At 43.3% G+C, this 22,819-nt stretch overlaps 1 protein-coding gene across 4 annotated transcripts in view; it reads left to right on the plus strand.

The window, feature by feature from the left end:
* The first annotated feature begins 1,094 nt into the window (after positions 1-1,094).
* Chrna5 (cholinergic receptor, nicotinic, alpha 5 (neuronal)) overlaps positions 1,095-22,819 on the plus strand; it is a 28,730-nt gene continuing 7,005 nt past the window's right edge. Inside the window, exons 1-3 of one of the 4 annotated variants that reach the window (XM_013518825.1) lie at positions 1,095-2,448; positions 19,421-19,572; positions 22,549-22,593. In XM_013518825.1, coding sequence (XP_013374279.1) covers positions 2,262-2,448; positions 19,421-19,572; positions 22,549-22,593 — 384 coding nt within the window. In that variant the 5' untranslated portion in view covers positions 1,095-2,261. Of the gene's footprint in view, positions 2,449-2,613; positions 2,817-10,236; positions 10,323-19,420; positions 19,573-22,548; positions 22,594-22,819 lie in introns of those variants that run through there. The other 3 variants (XM_005393456.2, XM_005393457.1, XM_013518824.1) reach the window with 3 other exon arrangements.

Here is a 22,819-nt window from a genome sequence, read left to right on the forward strand (position 1 = left end):
GTGAGGACAGGAGAAGCAGTATAAGGATCCAAGGTGAATTCAAGATAAATTGCTCTTAATCTTTTTTTTTTTTTTTTTTTTTTGAGACAGTATCTTGCTATGTAGTTCAGACTAGCCCTGAACTCTCAGCAATCCTGCCTCAGCCTCCCAAGTTCTGGGACTACAGGCATGCACCATCATGTCTGGCTTGCATTTAACGTTGAATCACACGTGGTAGGTAAAGCAGAGGAAGGAACTGACTTCCAGCATTTTAGCTTGAGTGACGAGTTGGATGGTGGAGCCATTGTTGGAGATGGGAATAGGAAGAAGACAAAGTGGTTTGGAGCATACTGACATGTCCACATGATAATGATGTCAAATTCGTCATTAGATGTCTGGGAGCTCAGAGGCGATATCAGCACCTGAGTATGAACCTGTCTATCAGTACATGGATGGGATGTAAAGCCAGGAAAATTGATACGATCATGGGGGGAGTACTTGGGACAAGACATCAGGTCCCAGATTTAAGACCATTCCAGCCATCACTATTTTCCTGCTTGGTGGTTATTCTGTAAGGCACATAAGGCAAGGATAAGCTGATTGGGGCTGGCATTTTTGATCTCTAGTTTTCAAGGCTGATTATTTTCCATCAAGGTCTTATTTTGGGGGAAACATGGTAGTAGAGAACCTAAGATTTATAAAGAAATGGACAGTCCCTTTGGAAACTGGTGGGCAGATGCTACTTTAAGGGAACTTTGTAGGTGGCAGCTGCGGCTACATCAGCAAGCAGCAGCCTTCATTACATTGGGTTTCCCAGTGTCTCCTAGCAGTGGGAAGACACTGGTCATCAGAGTCAGTGCAGCCACCACATCCAGTAACCACGAATAACTGGCATGAGGAATCCTTCTAGGGAAAAAGGAAAATACATCCAAGATGCATACATTAAATCTGTGATTATTTGCTTGGATTTTAAGTGGTGAGCAAATTACACAGTTTCACTTTAAAAAAACAAAGCAACAGCTAATGGTGTTTTTTCAACCATGCAGATAACCATTTTTCCTGTGGTTTTTGATACAAAACCCTAGGGAGGTCTAGAAGTTCTGATTATCGTTACAGTGGCTTAGCTGACAACCAGTTAATTCTAGTTTTGCCACTCATAGATACTGTGATTTTTGGCAGTTATTCCACTCCTCTCTTTCAAGTCCCTTAGCTGTAAAGGCCAACTAGCACTCTGAAGTCACCCAGACACTGTTAGGATAAACTGCACAAGTGTCTTTAAGGCCGTGAATTCTTCAGCATGAAATATAGATCTGCAGTGAAAGGTTGCTAAGTGCTGACCTTTCATGCCTGTGCCGGTGTTATTAATGACCAGCCTGATTATCACCCTTGCATCTTTTTTCCTGTGCCCCTTTTCTTTATGTATTGCTTAAAAACATCGGCTTCCTTAGGTATTGGTTTTATTTTCCCGGGGCTACTTAGATCTTAACTGAGGAAGGTTGTTGTTGAGATTCTGCGCGACCAGATTTATCAAGCCTGGGTCATGGTGCATCTCAGAGGTGCCAACTCGGTAACTTCTGTGGTCAGTGCACGCTCTGCCATGCAGTTTAGGGTAATTTGCCTGAATCCCTTCAACCAAATGAGGCTTTCTAATCAATTAGATACAGAGGCATGAGATCCAGGGCAGGGCCCAGGGATTCGAGGTGCAATTCCAGCTGTCGCGTCCATCTCCATCAGCGCTCTGTCTCTGTGGCTGATCAAGGCTCCCGATGTTTACACGTTAATTGACGGGGACACGGTGGCACTGCCTGAGACTGAAGCACCTCGTGTCTGCTCGTGGATGACAGAATGGGTGGCAGAGCTCTAGTCACAGCTGTCCAAGTCCTCTAGTTTAGCCTCCTCCTTTAAGAGCAAGAAAACTGGCCGAGAGGAAGGACGACGTGCCTGAGGTCGTCTTGCTTGCCCAGAATGTTAGGTCTCCGGATGGGGCTCACTTGGCGCCCGCTGCAGCAGTATGAGGCAGACAGGGGTCTCAAGTGTGGGAAGTCAGACGCGGGACGGTGGGCTGGGCCAGACTATGGGCGGGGCCTGGGTGGAGAAGGCGGAGCTAGGAGCACAAGGGTCGAATCAGAGGCAGGACCGGGAAAGATGAGCGGGCCAAGGGTAGGCGGAGGCAGGGCCGGGGCGCGGCGTTGGGCGGGACGTGGGCGGGACGCGGGCGGGCCGAGTGCCTATCGGTCCCTTGAGCTGGGAGCCTGGGTTGAGCGCTCTTGGCGGAGGAGCGGATGTTGGTGGTGTTAGTCCTCTCGCGGCTCTTACTGCCAGCGCTGCATCCGTCGAGGGTCCACCTTCCCGCACGGGGCCGGACGATGGCCGTGCGGGCGTCGGGGACCCGCGTGCTCCACCTGCTGCTGGTCCCTCTTGTCGCGGCGCGCGGGGGAACAGCGGGCATGAGGAGCGGTGCGCCGGGAGGTGAGGGAGTCGGGGGCGCGCGGGGCGGTGGGCGGAGGCCTGGAGTGAGGACGGGGCTGTGGGCGGGGCCGGGGAGGGGCGTGGTCGGGAGGGTCCGACTTGGCCCGGCGCGTGCCAGCAGCCGCGGTTTGTTGGGGCCAACTCATTTTCCTGGGGCTCGCGTGCTGCTAAGCGGCGCGGAGACGACTCCCACGGGACCCACTCGCCCAGCAGGCTTCCTTGGCCGGGCTGGCCTCTAGCTTGACCAGAGGAGGAAATGCCGAGTACCGCAGCCCCTTCTCGCCTCCCCTTCGTTAGGGTCTCTAAACCTCGATTCCTGATTTTGGGACGTACAGTAGTAGCTTGGGAGAGTAGGATGATTAACTGCGGTATGTATTGCTTCTTGTAGACGGAGAGAAAGAGGTTGAGGAAGAGTTGAGTGCAATCCTGTGCAGAGACAGTTGCAGTTGAGCAGGAGGAAAGGAGTGTGGCTTTGCAGCCGGACAAACCTGTATTCAAATTCTGGCTGTGGAGCAGATTAGGATACATACACACACACACACACACACACACACACACACACACGCGCAGACGGGGCCTTACAATGTAAAAATTGGTTATTCCCTATCCTTTTATGGTGAAGCTGGACATTTAAAGGTGTTACATCTGTTCTACTATAAAGCATCATGGATGTTCAGTATTATAACCAGAGGTGATTGTTTCTTTCTTTCTGCCCCCACTTAGTACTTCTTTTATAACAACCCTCTTTTTGTATTACATTTATATTTTCCTTTTTCTTCGTCTCATGTGAGCGCCTAAGAACGGTGAATCCTACGCTGTACTCTTTGTGTGCACAGGACGAATTTATTATAGGAGTCTAGTAAATGTTTGTGGAAGGAACCAATGGAACGGTGAACCTCCCTGGATAGTTCCTTACCTGATAGGCAAAAGGTCACTAAAGGTTCTCTCTTCCTGCTCTGAAATCCTAAGGTTCTGTGTGTTCTTAGTAAATGATACCTGGAAGAAAGCAGTAAAACAGTACTGAATAGGTCGGTATTGACATCGAATCACACAGTCGCTTGGAATGTTAATATGCTGTTGTGTACAACTGCCTGGAAGGCAGGGCGTCTGCAAGTACAGCGGAGTCTGGAGACCTGATAACTGGTTGTGTTTCCCTAGCACGTTCCTTGACTTTGCTGATGCTTTATTTTTCCTTCTTTAAAAGGAAAGGGAGATAGTAGATGTTTCTCAGGTCATTTCAACTGTCATTGCTTTTCTGTTGGTATTGTATTGTTTTCACATTCATCTCAGATGCCTATAATGACTTTGTGGTTTTGAGTCAGTCCCCGCCCATAGAGATGGACCTGTCAGCTAGCAGCCGTACCTCTTTGCCTGATGGCAGGTCACGGAGCTACATAAAGTGACCCAGCTGGCAATTTTGTCCGTATTAAGGCATAATTTACTAGTACATTAAGATAAGTCTTAAACTGACCTAACTGCGATGGGGACAAGTGATTTATGGAAACCAAAGAGTTATTAGTCAATTATATTAGCTGTATGACATTTTAACTGATCGAAACTTTATTTTTAGCATGTGTAGTAGCCGAGTTCTTCATTCGAAAGAGAATAAAATAATTCATAGAAAAATGAGAGCTGTGAAAGCTTTTTTTCTCTTCTCCACCTTTAGTTATTTCATTAACATTTTCAAAAGTTAACAAATACACACCTAGTGGCTGTTGGCTCTACTTTTGTTACCTATGTATCTCAGCCTTTTTGCACAATTTGATTTGAAATTAAAAATTATTTTGATTGTGCCTCAAATACTAACTGAGCTCTATGCGGTAGACCATGAACACTGGCAGGTGGAGAGCCTTCTTGTGAGTCTCCTGGGATGGTGCAGGTGCCTGAGTTTATTAAAGGGGCTGCTGATGGAGCGCCGAGAAGGTTGTCAGTCAGTTGTCAGAATGAAGTTTGTTTTTCAACCCATAATTACAAATTAGGTGTAACAAGTACTTTTTTATAATTAGGATATGAGTTTTAGTAAAGTAATTTCAGTACAGAGCATTTTTTTCTCCAGGGTTTTTTTCTTCTGGATGCTGGGTGTCAAACTCAGGGCCTCGTGCATGCAGGGCAAGTGCCTGGCCACTGAGCTACTGCCCCAGCCCCAGCACATTCTTCTTTCAATCACATTATTTTTCTTAAGAATTGAAACTAAGTCCATTCAGATATTTTCAGTTTAACCTTATATAAGCAGGTTAATAATGAGAGTTAAACATTAGAATGGTTTTGCAGAGGTTGAGAATTTTTCTTGAGACATTTGGACTAGAACATCAGTGGTATAGTCTTATAACATCAATAAAAAGGATTATTTTTAATGACCCTTTCCTGTTCTATGCTAATAATTTTAATTTAAATATTTTGTTCACAAGTTAGGGAGATGTGGTATTGTTTCTCCTACTGTGTCTAAATCAATGACCTCATGCTCTTTCCTTGGAAAGTACAATTACAGACAATAGTCTTTACCAGGAAAGTGGGAATGAAATACAAGTATCTAATTTCTGACTGAAAGGACAGTACTATAAGCTTTTGGATTTTTATTTTGTTTTGTTGTTATGAGACATGGTCTCGCTGTATATTTGGGGCTGGCCTTGAACTTACTGTGTAGCTCAGGCTGACCTTAAACTCTGGCCTCACTCCTCCTGCCTCAGCGTCCAGAGTGCTGGCATTACAGGCATCACCACTGCGCCTGCCTGAGCTTTTGGATTATACATACTATAGGGAATTAGGCAAAACTGTTTTTCTTCTCTGTCAGGATTTCTCAGCTTCTGAAAATTTGGGGCTAGACAGGTTTTGTTGTGGGAGGGGAGTGTCCTGTGCCTTACCTGGAACCCTAGCTTCTGTTCACGAGATGCCACTAGCACCCACTGCAGATGTCTTCAGATATTGTCAGAGGTGCCATAGAGGACAAAAGTGTCCCCCACTTCCCTAGCCCTGAGAACCTTGCTTTGTATTTTTTTGACCAAAGATCTCAAACTTGAACGAGCACAGGAATCCCCAGGATGTGGTTGGGGTGCAAATGCTGACTCAGCCTCCGAGATCCCCATTTCTAACAAGCCCAAGGTTGGGATGGGTGTTGGTCAGAGCTTCATGCTTTAAGCAGCAGGGCTTTCGATTGCTCCCCATTAGGCACAAGGGGGTGAATTCTCAGGTGGATCTGATGACACTGATTAAGGAAGCAGCGACTTTACAAGCTGTAGCTGAGGAAACACAGACTATTGGGGAAGAAAAGCAAGCGCCTTGGAGCAGCTCTCCTGCCAGGCAGCTGTCTTCACCCTTCCTGCTTCCTCCCAGCCCCTGTTCACAGCTGGACAGTTCTGAGGGCTCCATTTGCAGCGCCTTCTCGAGGTTGCACAGGCCGCACAGCTTCACATGCAGAGGTGTTTTTTATCTCACATGCTGTGACTGTGCTCGTCCATAATATACATTTATTGCCTGTTGAGAAATCTGTGCTCCCACATTAAAGTAGCGAACTCTGCATTTACTTGATCTGATGACGTTTTAACTTTTTTGTCTTCTCTCCCTGAGAACTATCGACTGGACCTGAATTTAACACCACCTAAGATATTGTCACCACCTAAGATATTATCCTTTTCTTACTGCAACTGTTCCGAGAGGGCAAGATGTCACATTAAATTGATTAAGGAATATCAGTTACAGTGTTGCTTTGTCCTATAATTTTGTGATAAAACTCCATGTAAAATATAATGAAAGTACTCACATAAAAAAAAAAAAAAACCTCTGCATTTCATCTGTGATACTAAAAAACATACTTATTTGCCACGTTGAAAATGCCGGACACGGCACACATTTATTTCCCCTCACATAAACAAAGTGGTTGTGTTGCTGCTTTATCTCGCTGTTGCTTAAAATAGCCTTCCTAGGACTGCTGCAAAGAAGGTTTTTTAAAAAGGAATTAAAAGTCACTTTTATTTAAAAAGATACAAAGAGACAGACAGGAGCACTAACTACTTTGGGAATAGCTTAATTATGAATTGGGGATATAGAGTATCACTCTCGTGAGCTGCTTTAGGGAGATTTATTTCAGAGCAGCCTGTGAAGACATTAGGGAAGGCTATTGGCAGGCGCTATTTAGCAAAATTTAAGATACACCTACTCTTGACTCAGCAGTTCCATATTGGAAAGTCGGTGCTTGCGTAAGTATGGAAAAATAGATGTTAATTACAGCATTTTCCCATTGTAGCATTATTAGAAGTAAACCCAAACTGAACACTATGGAAATACCTAATCATGGTGAAAGCTTAAATAAGGCAGGGGATCCCTGTAATGTCGACCTCTTGGTGGCTGAAGAAGGAGCAGAGACAGATGGATACCTCCGCATACAGTGTTAAATGGAAAAGTCACCTTGCGGAATTTAAGAGGAAAACATTTGTCCTTCCGTGTGTGGAGGTGGGGTGGGGTGCTCACAGGCATGGAATTAAAACGTCTACACCTCAGACCAGTGGTTACCCTTAGAAGGGAGAGAGGAATTGAAGAGGGAAAACTCTTATTCTCTGTGAGATTCTGGGTTGGGATTTTGACAGTGATGCTCATGCATTACTTTTGTGATGAAAGCATCATTTTGAGAAAAACAGAAACAAATCTGGGTTCTAGTTCTACCTCTACTGGTTACTAGCTACTGATGTCAGACCAGCGATTCTCAAACAGGGGCAGTTTTGCTCTTCTACCCAACATTTGGCAGTGTCTGGAGACATGTTTGGTTGTCACCTGAGGGTGGTATGTGTTGAACAGAAGCCAGGGACACTGCTGAGTATCACACAGTGTATAAGCCAGCCCTCCACAGCAAACAAGTATCCATCCTAAAATGTCAGCTGTGTAGTTGAGAAATCCTGTATTAAGACTCTAGGGCTGTAGCTGTGTTCAGATGTGCAGGTTATGTGCTGTGCAAGAATCTGGGGCACCATTCTCTTGGTGGGGTGTACCATGCATGGCCACAAAATTATAATTGTGATTTAGCGAAAGTAAATTCACACGCAAGTTTGTTTCCCCAGGAAAGCAGGCGCCATGTCCGTTTTCTGCTCCATTCCTAGCACCTGGCACAAGTTGGCACCGTAAGCAGCAAGTCGGCATCTGTTGAATGATGAATAAACTTAGTTAGATATTACATGTTAGGCTCCAATATTCTAAGTGTAACAGATGCTACAGATTTAAGCACTTTTGGAAGACACTAGACAGAGCAGATGTTGTCTGTTGATTTTTTTAAAATTAAGTAGATTGGTATATTTAGGGTATGCATAATGATCACATTCATTATAGGGAATTTGTACCTGTACATATATAACTTGATTTTTTCCCCATTCCCCTACCCTCCTTCAGCCCTTCTTCTCCTCCTTATTTACAAAAGCTTTGTTTCCGTTTTTCCTTTCTTTTTCATCATTTTTTTTCCTTTCCTTCTTTTCCCCTCTCCCCTCCCTAGTTCCCCTTCCCATTTAAAGTGGCAGGGCTGTGGGGAGAAAGGAACCCATCTCCTCTGTTGGTGGGAGTGTAGACTGGTGCAACCACTGTGGAAATGAGTGTGGAGATTCCTCAGAAAACTAAGATTTGTGGTCCCATTCAACCCAGCTATTCCCCTTCTTGGTGTCTTCCCAAAAGAATTAAAAGCATTACAGGTATACCACAGTGATATATGTGCACCGATGTCTATAGCAGCACAGTTTGTAGTAGCTAAATCCTGGAAACAACCCAATGCACATCAACTGATGAATGGATAAAGAAGATGTGGTCTTTTATACAAGGAGTACTAAGCCATAGAAAAGGATAAACTTCAGACATTTCTAGCTAAGTGCATGCACACTGAGACCATACTCTTAAGTGAAGTAAATTGGACACATGTGTAAATACTGCATTTTTCCTCTGGTGTGAGAAACCGAAAGTGTAAACAAGGATCAGAATGTATAATCGATGTTGTGCAATAGGAAGAAAATGTTGATTTTTATCTACAGATTGGCAAAAGACCGCTAATATCCATTACTAGCTGTTGACTTTTTCCAGAATCACTTTTTATAAGAAAATTGTAATTCTGTATAGAAAAATTCCAGTAGAGGACATTACCAAGTGTTTCTAGAACTGGTTTTTAATGTCCCCTAAGAGGCTTACTTGCTCATAGGCGGGCCTTGGGAAGGTGATTGGATCTGGGGGCACAGAGCTGAGCTGCTGTTAGGAGGCAGGGCCTGGTGGGAGTGAGGAGCCCCCCATGGGGGTGTGGCTTGGAAAGTTCCTCACCCTTTCCCGTCCTGCTCCTGTCTCTGCAGTGAGTGGTTCTCCCCAGGCTCCTCTTCCATGCCTTATACAGACTAGAGACTGTGGTATGTGGATGGTAACAGCTAATTAGTGATGCCATTAATTAGTGTTCCTTTAACAATTGAGAAATATGAGCGACCCAGTGCTGGCACAGATACACATACTGTTAGTTAACTCTCACAACTTTCTGAAGGAGGTGGTGTTTTATTCCTGTTTCACAGATGAAACAGATGCAAAGAAGTTAGGCGACTTGTCCTTATGTCATGTAGTAAGTGTTGGGAGACTGGATAGAACCCAACCTATATGGCTGCAAATCCTGAAGGTTTTTGTTTTGTTTTGAGCTGGGATCTTTCTGTGTTGCCCATGCTGGCCTTGAACTTCTGGGCTCAGGGGATCCTTCTGCCTCAGCCCCCTGAGTCGCTGAGAATACAGGTGCATGCCACCTTGCCTAATTTAACTTCTAAGCTCTTAACCAGTACATTATATTCATTCATTCACTTATTCCCTCCCTCCCTCCCTCCTTTTCTCTTCCTCTCCATGCTTCTTCCTCTCCTCCTCCTCCCTGCTGCTCTTCTTTTCCTCCTCCCCATCCTTCCTCTCCTCCACCCTCCTCCCCTCTCTCCCTCCCTCCATCCCTCCCTCCATCTCTGCCTGTCTGTCTCTGTCTCTGCCTGTCTGTCTCTGTCTCTGTCTCTGTCTCTGTCTCTGTCTCTGTCTCTATCTCTATCTCTATCTCTATCTCTATCTCTACCTCTATTTTGTTATTAAGCCCAGGGCATTTGCACTGGCCTACCCGTAGATTTTGAGACAGGGTCTTTTAGTCACTGAGCTGCCCAGGCTGGGCTTGAATTTAGGGTCCTCCTACTTTAACCTCCCAGAGTGCTAGGATTTCAGGCATGTGCCACCACACCCAACAACTATATTGTCCCTTTGTATTCAAATCTGACTAGGACAAGGTCTAATTTCAGAAGCTGAGTCTAGTGATTTATAATCCTTAAGAGCAAATTTGTATGGCTTTTATGACAGTTTGTAGCTTTTTTATGACATGCTTCAGAACTAGTGATAAGACCCTGAATCCTTAAAGGTAAATAAGACTTGGCATCCTGTACTGACTTACTCATTTATTTATTCACTGGATAAACTGAGCACCTACTGTTGCTAGGTGCCAGGGATAAAATGATGAACAAACACAAGGCCCACAGCTGTTAGTTTACATCTTAGGGAGAAGTGCTTTACTCAGATAAACTCAAGAGTATGTACTTGCGCCTCAGATGCGCATCATAGAAGTCAGCAGAGGCTGCAGGGTAGGGAAGGGATCCTGTGGAGGCGGTACCTTGGCTGAGACCCGAGGATGGTGCAGGTTAGTCAGGTAAAGAGGGAGGAGAGTGTTGCATACCAAAGGGCAGGTGTGCATGAAAAGCTGTCATCATCATGGCTGGGGCAGAGGCGGGGATAGCCACCCTGGGAGAAGCTGGAGGGAGAGGCTGGCCGACCCTCGGCTGTGAGGATTTGGTCTGTCCTAGGTGATGCAGAGCTGCAGATGCCCCACATGGCGGGTGGCACCAACACTGTGTGTGGTAAGGGCTGCCTGTCTGGAGAAACAGCTGACTGTTGGTGCTGCTGAGGGGTCGGCTGGAGGCTGGGCACAGGAGGCTTGCTCTATTCTGGAGAGAGATGCAGGGAGCTATGCGAGGATGGGGCAGGGGTGGTGGGAGACAGATGGACAGAGAGAGAGAGAGATCTGGGAGGTGAATTCAACATTGCCCCAGTATATGGGACACAGGGAGGAGGAAGGGCTTTTGAGAGTAGCTCTGAGTTTTCAGATGTGGAACTACTTGCTGTGATGGGGAACACTGGCAGGAGACCATCTGGGGGAAGATCTTCAATTTTGAAATACTAGGGATCAAGCCCAGGAGGCTTTACCACTGAGCTATACCCCAGCTCTTTTTATTTTCTTAAATTTGAAGCAAGGTCTCACTAAATTGTCCATGTTGTTCTTGTAATCCTCCTGCTTCAGCCTCCTGAGTAGCTGGAATTAAAGGCATGTGCCACTCACCTGGCTGAGCGTGGTTTTGTACATGTTGGGTTTGTGGTGCTTTTAAGGTGTCTTTATTCCATATAGATTAGAAAATTGTGGCATGTGGAGGTTAAAAGGCAATTAGCTGTGCCATGTATTCAGATTAAGGCTTTCAGCTTTACAGTTCTGTTTTCTTTCCTTTTACTATACCCAAATACATTTAAGGATCAAGGTTACCTTTTTTTAATAAATGCTGTTTCACTAAATCACTTGAGTGTGAATTTTTTAAACTAGTAAATGGATATTCAGATCCAGAGTGAAAAGAGAAATCTGTGTTGGAGATAAAAGTCCATAAAAATAGTCTTTTTCCCTTAAACTTATTTTAGTTGTAGTAGCCTTGAGTGACTTTTGGGGGTTCTCTGTTACATCAATAAATAAATGAATAGCTAGAATAGATCTTCTGGGGTCTCTATTGCTGAATGCAATTTGGCAAGCTTTCTAAAGTTTCTGAAAGTAATTGTTGGGCAATGACCCCTGCTGAAGGAAAAGATGGATGTACTGCTTTGCTATTAGTTTCTGAGAGAACCTGAGTCTCTGGTTATATTCCTGAGGTGTCCTATGAATGAGTATCCCTGAGGCTTGTCAAGGGCTCTGCACTAGGATAGATTTTTCCTCGTATCTTACCATCTTGAAGTTGGCAAAATTGCAGTTTATTACAGTTGATTACACTCTTTTGAAGCCCTGTTTTGTTTTCAAGGTTTGCACTCTTGAAAAAGTATGACGGAAAATGAGTAGATTTGTCTCAGCTGGTAATGTAGCAGAACATGCCTGCCCGCCCCGCCCCAGCCAGTATACTTCAGTTCTTAGGTGCCCAGGTAATAGTTCCTGTTCCAGATCTGGTTGCTTCTATCTCTTAGAAACGGCTGGTCACTGTGATGCATAGCTGGTCACTATGACACACATTGTATAAACCAATCCCCAACTGACAAGCCATTCTGCCTCTGTACTTCCTGCTTGCTTATCCAGTATAAGCCCTAGACCATCAGAGTTCAGGGCCTGATATTTTAGGAGTGATCCCGATCAATGCCCATAGACATAAATCTGCTTCTAAATCCTGCGTGTCATGTTGGTGTTTCTGCTTGCTGTTCCATCAGTGAGGTAGGTTAACTAGGCTTCAATGATTTGAGAGTTATTGTTGACCTTTGCTAACTTTACTTGTTTTATTATTATTGCCTTATTTTCCTTTTTCTAAAAATGAATCAATGATAAAAAGTAGTGATAATAAGTAGTAATGTGCAGTGCAAGGCAGATTTTGCCATAGAAGTACTCTGTGTGCAGAGGGTAAATCTGTATGTGGTGGGACGAAGGAATGTGAAAATAGGGTGATTTCCTAGATACTGGCCCAAAAGGAAAGCAAACCAATGACTGTGAAAGTCAAGAGTTCACCCTCAATAACCGATTTCTCCAGGACCCCAAGGGTTATTTTACTGTAAAACTTCCTCAGACAGTGGCAACCTGAAAGCATTGTTATTTTCCAGACCAAGGACAGGGCTCGCTAGTGAACTGGTTATTTTCTAGAATAAATTTACAGTACTATTTTACAGTATAAAATTAATGAATTGTGTTGCTAAAGGCAAAAAAGAGGCCAAGATCCCAGTGACTTCATTCAGAATAGAATGTATTTAAAAAAATTTTTTTTTTCAGAATAGAATGTGTTATATGCAGCAAAAATTGGTTCAAGGCACATAATTTATGAGCTTGTAAAACCACACACCCTTTATTCTGCTTGAAGAGACAGTAGAAGAGGCTATGAACACAGTTCTTTTACTAAATGGCAGTGTTGGATGTCCCATGGTGTAAATAACACGCATGTGGAAGACAGGTTGCCATCACCTGTGTGTGTGGGTGTTTTGCTCCAAAGTTAGACAACCACTAAGGCATAGCATGGGTCACCTCTGGATGTGCATGGTGCCTCCGAGGGAAGTATGCCTGACAGCATTTGAGTTTTATCAGTGGGCTTTCTGTTATTGGGATAGAGATTTCACTGTGGTTAGCATTGCCTGTGATCGCAGGTAGAGACTGGAGAGAGCACACCTGGACCAAGTCTTACAGTACGTCAGCCAGGTGGGTGTTGGAGATGGCTGTGCTGTGCAAGGAAGTGGCTTGGAGCCGGATGGCCTGGTCAGTGGCTCTCAGAGAACAGGTGGTGAGGGCAGCAGGATTCCTAATCTTGGGGCACTGTTAGCAGTAGTAAAATAGTGTGAATAGGATCAAGGTACAGGCACAAAGTATATTTTAAATTCAGCAGCTCATAGATGAAATAGTGCTACATGCATGACTGCTTTTCCCCACTATTTCCTGACTCTCAAGAGAATGAGTGCACACATGAATTCTGTGTTGTTCATTTTTTTGAGACAGGGTCTTGCTATGTACTTCAGGCTGGCCTTGAACTCACCATGGAGCCCACACTGGCCTTGAGCTCGGGATCTTCCTGCGTGCTGGGATTACAGGTGTGCACCACCATGCCCAACTTATACATCTTGTTTATAGAGTCTCAACGTCTTTTTCTAATGTAGTATAATTTGTTTATATAGTACTGTAATCTTTGCTGATTGTACTATACAGTAACGTCTCAGTTACTTTTCTCATTGCTGAGGCAAAATACCTGACATGGAAAGTTAAAGGAGAAAGGGTTTATTTGGCTCACAGTTCATGGAGTTTTTAATCCAGAGTTAGCTGGCCCAAGGCAGGGTGGCATGACAGAGGGGCATTGCAGAGGAGAAACTGGTCATGGCAAAGCAGGGAAGCAGAAGGCAGCAAAAGCAGCAAGCAGCGAGTGACCACCAACAACTTTCTTTCTGTCCCTTATATTCCATCCAGGCTATCCACCCAGCACACACACCCACAGTGTAGCACCCTTAATCCTACCTAGAGCTATGCCAAACCAATCAGGGGACTAATTTAGTAACCACACCCTTGATACCAGCATCACACACTTAATCCCAGCATCACAAATGCCAGATCTAGCCATCTCTGAAAAGCCCACCTATGACCACCTGAGGCTTTGAGGGGAGATCTAAACACAAGCCATAACAAGTTCAGCACCCTAGTTTTCTGTTCTGCTGTAATTACAATACTACATGGTAGAGTTATGCAAATAAAAGCAAACTGACAACTTGATGAAGTTGGAGCTTCCTTTGACCACTTCTCTGTTCTGAATATTGTAATGTACAAACCACTGGGTCTGTTATTTGTGGTCCTAGGGTGAAGCCTGGGGCCCAGGCTTGTTAGCAGCACTTTAAGTTTTTATTTGATGCCACTTAGCACAAACTCCTTTTGTGGTTTTGAAAGTTTCCCTTCATTTTGAAAGTTTCCCTACACCTACATGCCCTTTATGTAGGTGAGGATTTCAATTGAAAATTTTTTCATTTTAAAATTAAAAAAAAAATTTGACCATTGTATAAAACCACATAAAACTTACCATCTTAACCACTTTCACGCATACAGTTCAGTATCGTTCGGTAAATTCACACAGCTTTTTCATCCTGCACAGCTGGTGTCCTGTGTCCATGGAGCAGCAGTTCCCTCTCTCTTCCCATCCCTCCCCTGTCGGGATCCACCCCTCTCTCCACCATCGGCCATTCCATGGCATGGAGTTGTCCTCACTTTGGGGCTGTTAGGTCTGAGTAGTGGTGCTGTGAACATTCATGTGCGGGGTTTGTGTGTGAACATCTCTTTCCTTTGGAGTTGTCGGGTTTGTGGCAACTCTGTTTAACCTTCAAAGACTCTCAGATTGTGGTCCAGGGGACTGAACTGTTTTATCTTCCCTCCAGCTGTGATGTGAAGCTCCATATCCTCTTCCTCATCCTCCCTAACATTTGCATATTATCTTTTGGTCTGCACTGGTATCTTGGTGTGATTTGGGCTTGCATTTTCTTGATAAGAGTGTTGAGCATTTTTCATGTATTATTGCCTGGATTTTTTTTTTTTTTTTTTTTTTTTGGTACCAGGAATCAAACTCAGGACCTTGTGCTTGCCAGGCAGGTGCTGTGCCACTGACCTATATCTCCAGCCCTGGCTATTCTTTGTTGAAATGTCTATTCAGATCTTTTGCCCATTTAAAAATTGGTTTTATCCCTTATTGGCCTTTTGGCTAAGATCAAGTGTAGTATCTGTTCTTACCAGTTTAAAGTTGTGTTTTTTTGTTTTTTTGTTTTTCTGTCTTTTTGAGACAGGGTCTCACTATGCAGTTCAGGCTGGCCTTGAGCTCACTTTGTAGCCCAGGTTGGTCTCAAACTCACAACCATTCTCCTTCCTCAGCCTCCCGAGCGCTGGGATTACAGGCATGTACCACCACGCCTGCCTTAAAGTTGCTTTTGATTCCTGACTTATTGATTATAATAGTTCTTTATTATTATTAGTGATTATTTGCTCCACATACAAGTCCCTTATCAGATCTATGATTTCTAAATATTTTATCCAGGTTTCTTTCTTAAAAAAATTTTGTTTTGAGATAAGATATCATTGTGCTGTTCAGGCTGGCCTCAAGTTTGTAATCTTTCTACCTCATCCTCTCAAGTAGCTGAGAGTATGAGCATGTACCACCACCATCAATGGGTTTCCTTTTTTTAAATTAAGTATTTTTAAGTCAAAGAAGAGAAGGAAAATTAATATGTGTTAAGTAACCACAATGATTACAATTATAGTTAGCTATAGTAATGCCAAAATACAGAAGTGATTCCTGCCTTCCAGAACACTGATTTCCTGGCAATTCAAGACCTAGATAATATAGGGAGGAAAAAAAAAAACAAAACAAAACAGGAAATAGGCCAGCAAAGTGATGCTTGCTGTAATCCCAGCTTCTCAGAAGGCTGAGGTAGGAGTATCACAGGTCTGAGGCCAGACTGAATAATTTGGTGAAACCTTGTCATATATAAAATGATAAAAAAAAAAAAAAGAGCTGAGGATCTAGCTCAGTGTACCTGGGTTCAATCTCTAGCACTATCAAAAAACAAAACAAAAACTACACACACACACAAAATAGTATATAATATGTTAAATTGTATATAATCTTGGTTAAATGTAGTATGAAAAATAAGTCTTAGGACTCCAAGGAACTTAGGTTGAAAGTCACTGATTCTTTTTTTTTTTTTGGTTCTTTTGAGACAGGGGCTCGCTATGCAGTTCAGGCTGGCCATGAGCTCACTCTGTAGCCCAGGCTGGTCTCGAACTCGCAACGATCCTCCTGCCTCAGCCTCCTGAGTGCTGGGATTACAAGGGTGCACCACCATGCCTGGCTTATTTTTTTTTTTGGTATGGGGAATCAAACTCATGACCTCAGGCTTGCCAGGCAAGCGCTTGAAAGTCACTGATTCAGAATGTTTCTTTATTTATAATTTGTAATTAAATTTTTTTTATTAGTACATGTCTGCAGTACACAATGAATCATATTCCTTGTGGGGAGTTGGCACATGTACATAATACATCTTAATTCTTTTTACATCCCCATCTCCTCCGCACTTCCCTCCACCTCTTGGTCCCCTTTCCAGTTACAAGAGATCTATCTCCCTTGTTTTGTTTTTTAAAGTGTTTTTTTTTTTTTAATTTGTACATCTTCGTGGGTACACTATGGTAAGTCAGTACATGTAGACAGTGTGTGATGATCAGATCAGGATAGCAAGCATTGCCATCCCTGTGACTGCTCAGCTCTCTGGGTCACTTTGAGTACGGCATAGGATGTCTCAGTCAGTGCCTGCCCTCCTGTACTGAAGAGGAGCTGGAATCGGTGCCTCTCCAGGGTTGTGGTGGTCCCCACCCTGTCTCTCCTGATTGCAACTCCGTTTTGTTCCTCTACAATGAAGTATTTTGAGAAGGATGAGCAAATGTTAATTATTCAAAACAAATTTTGACAATATTTCCCAGTTTGATCCAGTTAAGCATGTAGCTCATGTGTGTTCCATGCATTGTACGTCTTTCCTGCAGGACTGAGCATGGGGGTGCTGTTTTTCATCAGTGCCTTCCCAGTACCAGTCTGACATCAGTCACATGTCCAGTGAACGTTTGCCGAGTGGGTGAGTGAGCAGGCAGCAGGCGGCATGGGACAGAGCTTTTGGGGCTGTGGCACAAGGTAGACCATGTCAGGACAACCAGAGCAGGAGGCTGTCGGGAGCCGCAGAGCCTGGCAGAGCTCAGCCATGAGTGAGCTTCCGAGCGCTGGTCTTTCTGATTGAATCCTGAGCAGCATAAACAACGTTTAGAAACAACTAGGGAAGCCTGAGTGCTAAGTAGCATTTGAGGGCGCCATCAAGACTGTGTGCTAAGCACTGTGACACTCGCTTCTTACTGTCTTATAAAGTATGCTGGGAAAGTGGTATTTCTAGCCTTGGGTAAATTACCAGGATGTCTACCAAGCAGTGTCTTGGAAGTTCTCATTAAGTAGAAGATTGGGACTGAATTATCATTTTAATTGCACTTCACCTAATTTGTCTTTCAAACAAGATTTGAGACAGCAGTTCAAGCTGGTCCCCCTGGTAGCAAAACAAGGTACATAGATGCTATTATTGAAAGACATTTTATTTTTATCTTTTAAATTATCTTAAATTTTTGGCATTTCAAAGATGAGAAAAATCCTTAACATAGGATTAAAACAGGAAAAATGGTTCAGTGAAGCTGTTTTAGCTTGAAGCTTTAAAATCAACTGCTTTTATTCATCAACTGAGGAATGGATAAAAAAGGTGTAGTATTTTTATATAATGGAGTGTTACTCAGCTATAAAAAGGATAAACTTGAGGCTTTTATAGGTGATTGAATGCAACTAGAAACCATACTCATAAGTGAAATAAATCAGACCCACATGTGTAAACATCGTATTTTCTCCCTAGTATAAGAAGCTGAAAGAGTAAATAAGATCCAAAAGGTACAATAGATACTGTGAGAGGAAAAGAAACTGCTCAAAAGGAAAGAACAGCTGGCATGGGGGAAAGGAGAAAAGGAAGGGGGGAAAAAAGATATGTATATAGACACAAGCTAGCTACGATAATTGTACTACTAACTTCTATTAGTTCATTAAAAAGAACAGTTTGTGCTCATATTGTTTGATTAGTTTTTCATACCTATATCTTGTAATCTGAGCAACTACTTTGAAGATAATAATACGCAGTATATCAGCCATTGTTAATCTCCTATTATCATGTTTTGAAATTCTGTGTCATTGTTTTTATTGTTTTTTTCTCTTTAAAATAAAATTAAAGAAATAAAATCAACCTCTTTTAAACATTAAAAATGTCTCTCCAGTATACAATATTCTAATGTAATCTAACAGCAGTGCTGCGTGCTCCGTCATAAGGAGACTTTATGGAGGGCAGGACATGAACCCTGTCATATTTATGGCTTCGATCTTCCACTGCTCAGGGCCGCAGGATATAAATCCTTGAGGTCACTCCGTCAATGAAGAAATGGGTGGTGAAAGAGAACTGAGGAACGGGTTTCCTCCAGCTAGAGTCACCGTTAATGGCTTTGTACGTAAAGCATGGTCTGTTGTAATAAAAAGATTTTTGTGAAAGTGCTAGTTTTCTATCAGACTATTTTTTTTCAATTGAAGAAGGATCATCATTAGCTACTGTGACCCCTGTGTGTATCAGCATACATAAACCTGTGACACATCTAAGTAAATGTTTTTCTTGATAAAATTATTAGTTTTAAGTAAATGTCATGCTTGAATTTCACTCCTTCCTTCCTTTCTCCCTCCTTCCTTTTTCCTTCTACGTTCCTTCCTCCTTCTCTTCCCTCCCTCCCCCACCTTTTATTCTTTCCTTTTCATCCAGTGGTCCTTGGGATGCTCTACCCCTGAGCTACATGCCTGTCTCTTTCTATATTTTATTTTGAGATAGAGTTTTGTTAAGGTACACAGGCAGCCCTCAAGTTTGCTATCCTCCTGCCTCAGCCTCCTGAGTGGCTAGACTACAGGGGTGTGCCACCATGCCCAGCCATGCATTTCTGGTCCAGATGACACTGAAAATGCATTTTTTTCCAGAGAAACTTAGTGACACATAAATGCACCTGTGACCCGCAGGTCTAACCGGTCTTTGATCCTGGTATTTACAACTTCTAGGTATTTTGTTCATGAAGACTTGAGGTCCAAAATACACAAATGGGCAGCAAACAAAGGTATGACAAATCTAAAGAATTCGGTCAATATTCCTATGTAAAATATGCCAACAAAGCATGTTTATTTTATATGTGTAGTTGGCAAATGACTTTGTTTCAGTCTGTTTTCTAAGTATGAAATTTTATGCCAAGCACTGGTGGCAAGGGAAAGGCTTTTATTACTTGGCTCTTTTCTTATTGTGTTTGCGGTGCCAGGGAGGGATAGAACTCAGGGCCTCATGCTTGGCAGGCAGGTTCTCTACCCCTGAGCTGCATCCCTGGTCCCTGTTACTTAAGGAACACAGCATGTTTTCATAGTGAGTGATGTGATTTAGCTGAGAACTAACTGTATCTGGACCAAAGTGACCCTTATTTGACCACAGGTGTTTGTATTAATATTTCATTCCAAAAGCTGTATTAATAATGGCTAAATTCTGGTTGGGTTATTAATTTTTTTTAAGTGTATGGTTGAAGAGAAGCAAGTACACTGACTTCTAAAAATTTGTCATGCAGGATTATCTGAACCGTCCTTGGTTGCAAAACACGAAGACAGCTTGTTTAAGGATTTGTTTCAAGACTACGAAAGATGGGTTCGTCCTGTGAAGCACCTGAGTGACAAAATAAGAATCAAGTTTGGCCTTGCAATATCTCAGTTAGTGGATGTGGTAGGTGTGCATATGGTGATCGACTCCACTTCACAGCAGCTGAGCAAGTTGGTTTGTGCACAGTACTGTCGGTGCCCAGGGCTTCACAGGGTAGTGAGACATGGTTTCCCCCTCAAGGGGCTCAGCAGGGAGGGAAGGTGACCACAGACCCTCTGAGAGAGGGCATCACAGACGTGGTGATGCCCTGCGTTAGTGCGCCATTGTCTAGGACAGGCCCTGTTTAGCTCCCCCGGAAATGAAAATAGCTTTATCTTGAACAAATTCAAAGATGTTAGAATGTTTTGTAATGAAGTTTCTTCTTAGATGTGCTAAGCATATTATCAAAAAGTTTTCAGAGAAACAGTCCAACAGTAGACTTGTAGTTCTTGGGACCAGACGTATTTCAGGAGGTCACAGTTGCAGTATTATGCTTAATACATTTCAGAGATCTGCACCCTCCCCCGCCACATCTGGAGATTGAGCCCACGGCCTTGCCTGTGTGAGACAGAGTGTCCCATGTGACATTCACCACGGAGAATATGTTCCCTTGAAAACTTACTCTTATTGTCAAGGGTTCTCCCTGTTGTTTTTTGTTTGTTTTGAGACAGGGTCTTTCTATGTAGTTCAGGCTGGCCTTGAATCCACTATGGAGCCCAGGCTGGCCTCAAACTTACTCTATTCTCCTGCCTCAGCCTCCTGAATGCTGGGCTGACAGGTGTGTGCCACCACGCCCTGCGCAAGGGTCCTTCCTGCTTAAAAAATCACACTGCTTTTTAAGTTTCTTGTTCTGATCATGTTAACTAGTAATTATTTTTCTGCTCCTTCCACAATAGTCAACAAGTATTTATATGATTGCCATATATATTTTTAAAAATAACATTTATAGATGTACCTTTGTTTTCTGATTAGAGAAGAAATGTACTTTGTAGCCCAGGCTGGTCTCAAACTGGCAATGATCCTCCTGCCTCAGCCTCCTGAATGCTGGGATTACAGGCATGCACCACCACACCCGGAAAAAATTGACATAATTCTACCACCTAGATATGACTACTGTTAACAATTTGTTGTATTTCTTGCCATATTTTTGGGTGTATGTGTGACAAAATTGGAATATTTTAGATGTAATTTTAATTGTTAGCTGCATATTTCCTTTCTCTAATGGCTTTAGGAAATTCTTTTTATAATTGATGCATTCTCTATTATGGGCAGTAGATTGTTTTCTTATTATAAATGATAATGGTGATATTGTTACACAAATGTTTGAATTTCTCCTTTCCCTAAGAAAGGCACTTAGTAAAGGGTTGGGGGTACAGTTCTTGTCTAATGTGTGAGGTCTGGCTTCAATTTTCATCACTGGAAAAAAAAAAAGCAGGTAGTGAATCAGTGAGTGTATGTGTTATTTTATTTTAATTATTTCTTTTTTACTGGCACATATTTGCAGGACATAATGATTACTTTTATCATGGGAAGTTAGTACATTACATAATACATCTTAATTCTTTTTTCATCCCTTCCCCTCCTCTCCTTCAGGGTAGTTTTTGTTTTTGTTTTTGTTTATATAGTGTCTCACTATATAGTTCAGGCTGGCCTTGAACTCACTATGTAGCTGAGGCTGGCCTAGAATTGCAGTGATCCTCCTGCCTCAGCCTCCCGAGTACTGGGATTACAAGTGTGTGCCACCATTCCCAGCAATGTATGCATTTAAATCTATGATACATGTTACCTAATGGCTTCCAAAAAGGTCAGCGGATATACATGGACTGTGTGCTTGGACCTGAGCTCTGGCAATATGGGGATGGGTGAGTGCTGGAAACCTGGATCAGTTTCAATCATGAGGAAGAGTAGGAGCTGATCCTAGAGGAATCAGGAGAGCAGGAGAGGAAAGCATCAGCCATCAGCCAGGCATAGGCGTGGATGAGACTGTCTCTTAAGACAGGCAGTGGCTGTAGAGCGGGGAGCAGCTGGAGCCCTGGAGCAGGAGGTTCAGCAGGACATTTGCTGACCTTCTAGGTGGTTTCATGCTCCTTTCTGTCACTGTACCTCTCCTCGCAGCCCTGTAGCCAGGCTTGGTGGTTCTCCTTGAACTGTCACAGGTCCCTCATTTCCTGTGTGTTCTGCTCTTCTTCTAAAATCTCCATGTTGGTTTGTTTTGATTTTATTTTTATGATCAGGTTACAAACTTACTGCCCCTGAAAACTACTATGTACTTCTGTGTATTTTAACACCCTCCATTTGTTTGTGGTTCTCGCCTGGTGTTCTCGTCTGTTCTCCCTCAGTTTCACTTCTGTTGCCTTCACTCTGCTAAGCACCATAGATATTGGGAGACAGCTGAGGTCACGCTGTATTTCAGCCTTAGCTAAGGGGCTAACGGCCACATCTGGAGGGCCACTTGCAAACTTTCGGAGTGTGTATCTGTGTTACTGCTGGAAACGCTGTTTTGATTGAGTCCTAACCTACAGAAGAAAATTTTATGTGTTTTCACACTTTTCTAGGGAAAGGGTCATCTTTCCTTTGGAGCCAAGCACACAGAGTAATGCTGTGCAGCTGGGCGTGGGGGCTCATGCCTGTAGTTTTAGTACTTGGGAGGCTGAGGCAGGAGGGTCACTGTGAGTTTGAGGCCAGCCTGGGCTTCAAAGTGAGTTCAAGGCCAGCCTGAACTACATAGTGAGATCCTGTCTCAAAGAGACAAAAAACAAAGCAAAACAAAATCAAACCAAACTGCTGTACTTGTGTCTTAGATTTGAAGAAATGAGTGTTAACTCGAAAAATGCCAATGGTATGTATGCTTCCGGGCTGTTCATCTGAAATACAGAGTATGTGGAAAGGAATGATTTGAAACTAGGCTGGGAAAAAGATGCTACTTGTCTAGAGAAACAAGATCGATGAGCAGAAGGTCCGCTCTGTATGGGAGGCATGTTTGTATAAACACGTAGAAATTCTTAAAGAATTATTTCTTTAATTGAAATAATCAACTTTATTTCAATTTGTATTTTCTAGGATGAGAAAAATCAGTTAATGACAACAAATGTCTGGCTGAAGCAGGTGGGTGTGCCATTCCAGTGGCCTCGGCGCAGGGCTGGCTCTGCCTTGACCCAGGGCTGCAGCACGGAGTGTGTTGCTGTGCAGTCTTTGGGGCTGGGCAGGATGCAGAGTTCTCGTATTCATTCCATTTTTGTTTGTGGACTAGGGATCAAACCCTGGACGGCTGCACTGAGCTACATCCCCAGCCCTTTAAAAAAATTCTGAGTCAAGGTCTCATTAAGTTGCT

Source organism: Chinchilla lanigera, unplaced genomic scaffold, assembly GCF_000276665.1.
Source record: "Chinchilla lanigera isolate Chin_1 unplaced genomic scaffold, ChiLan1.0 scaffold00049, whole genome shotgun sequence".
Classification (NCBI taxonomy): domain Eukaryota; kingdom Metazoa; phylum Chordata; class Mammalia; order Rodentia; family Chinchillidae; genus Chinchilla; species Chinchilla lanigera.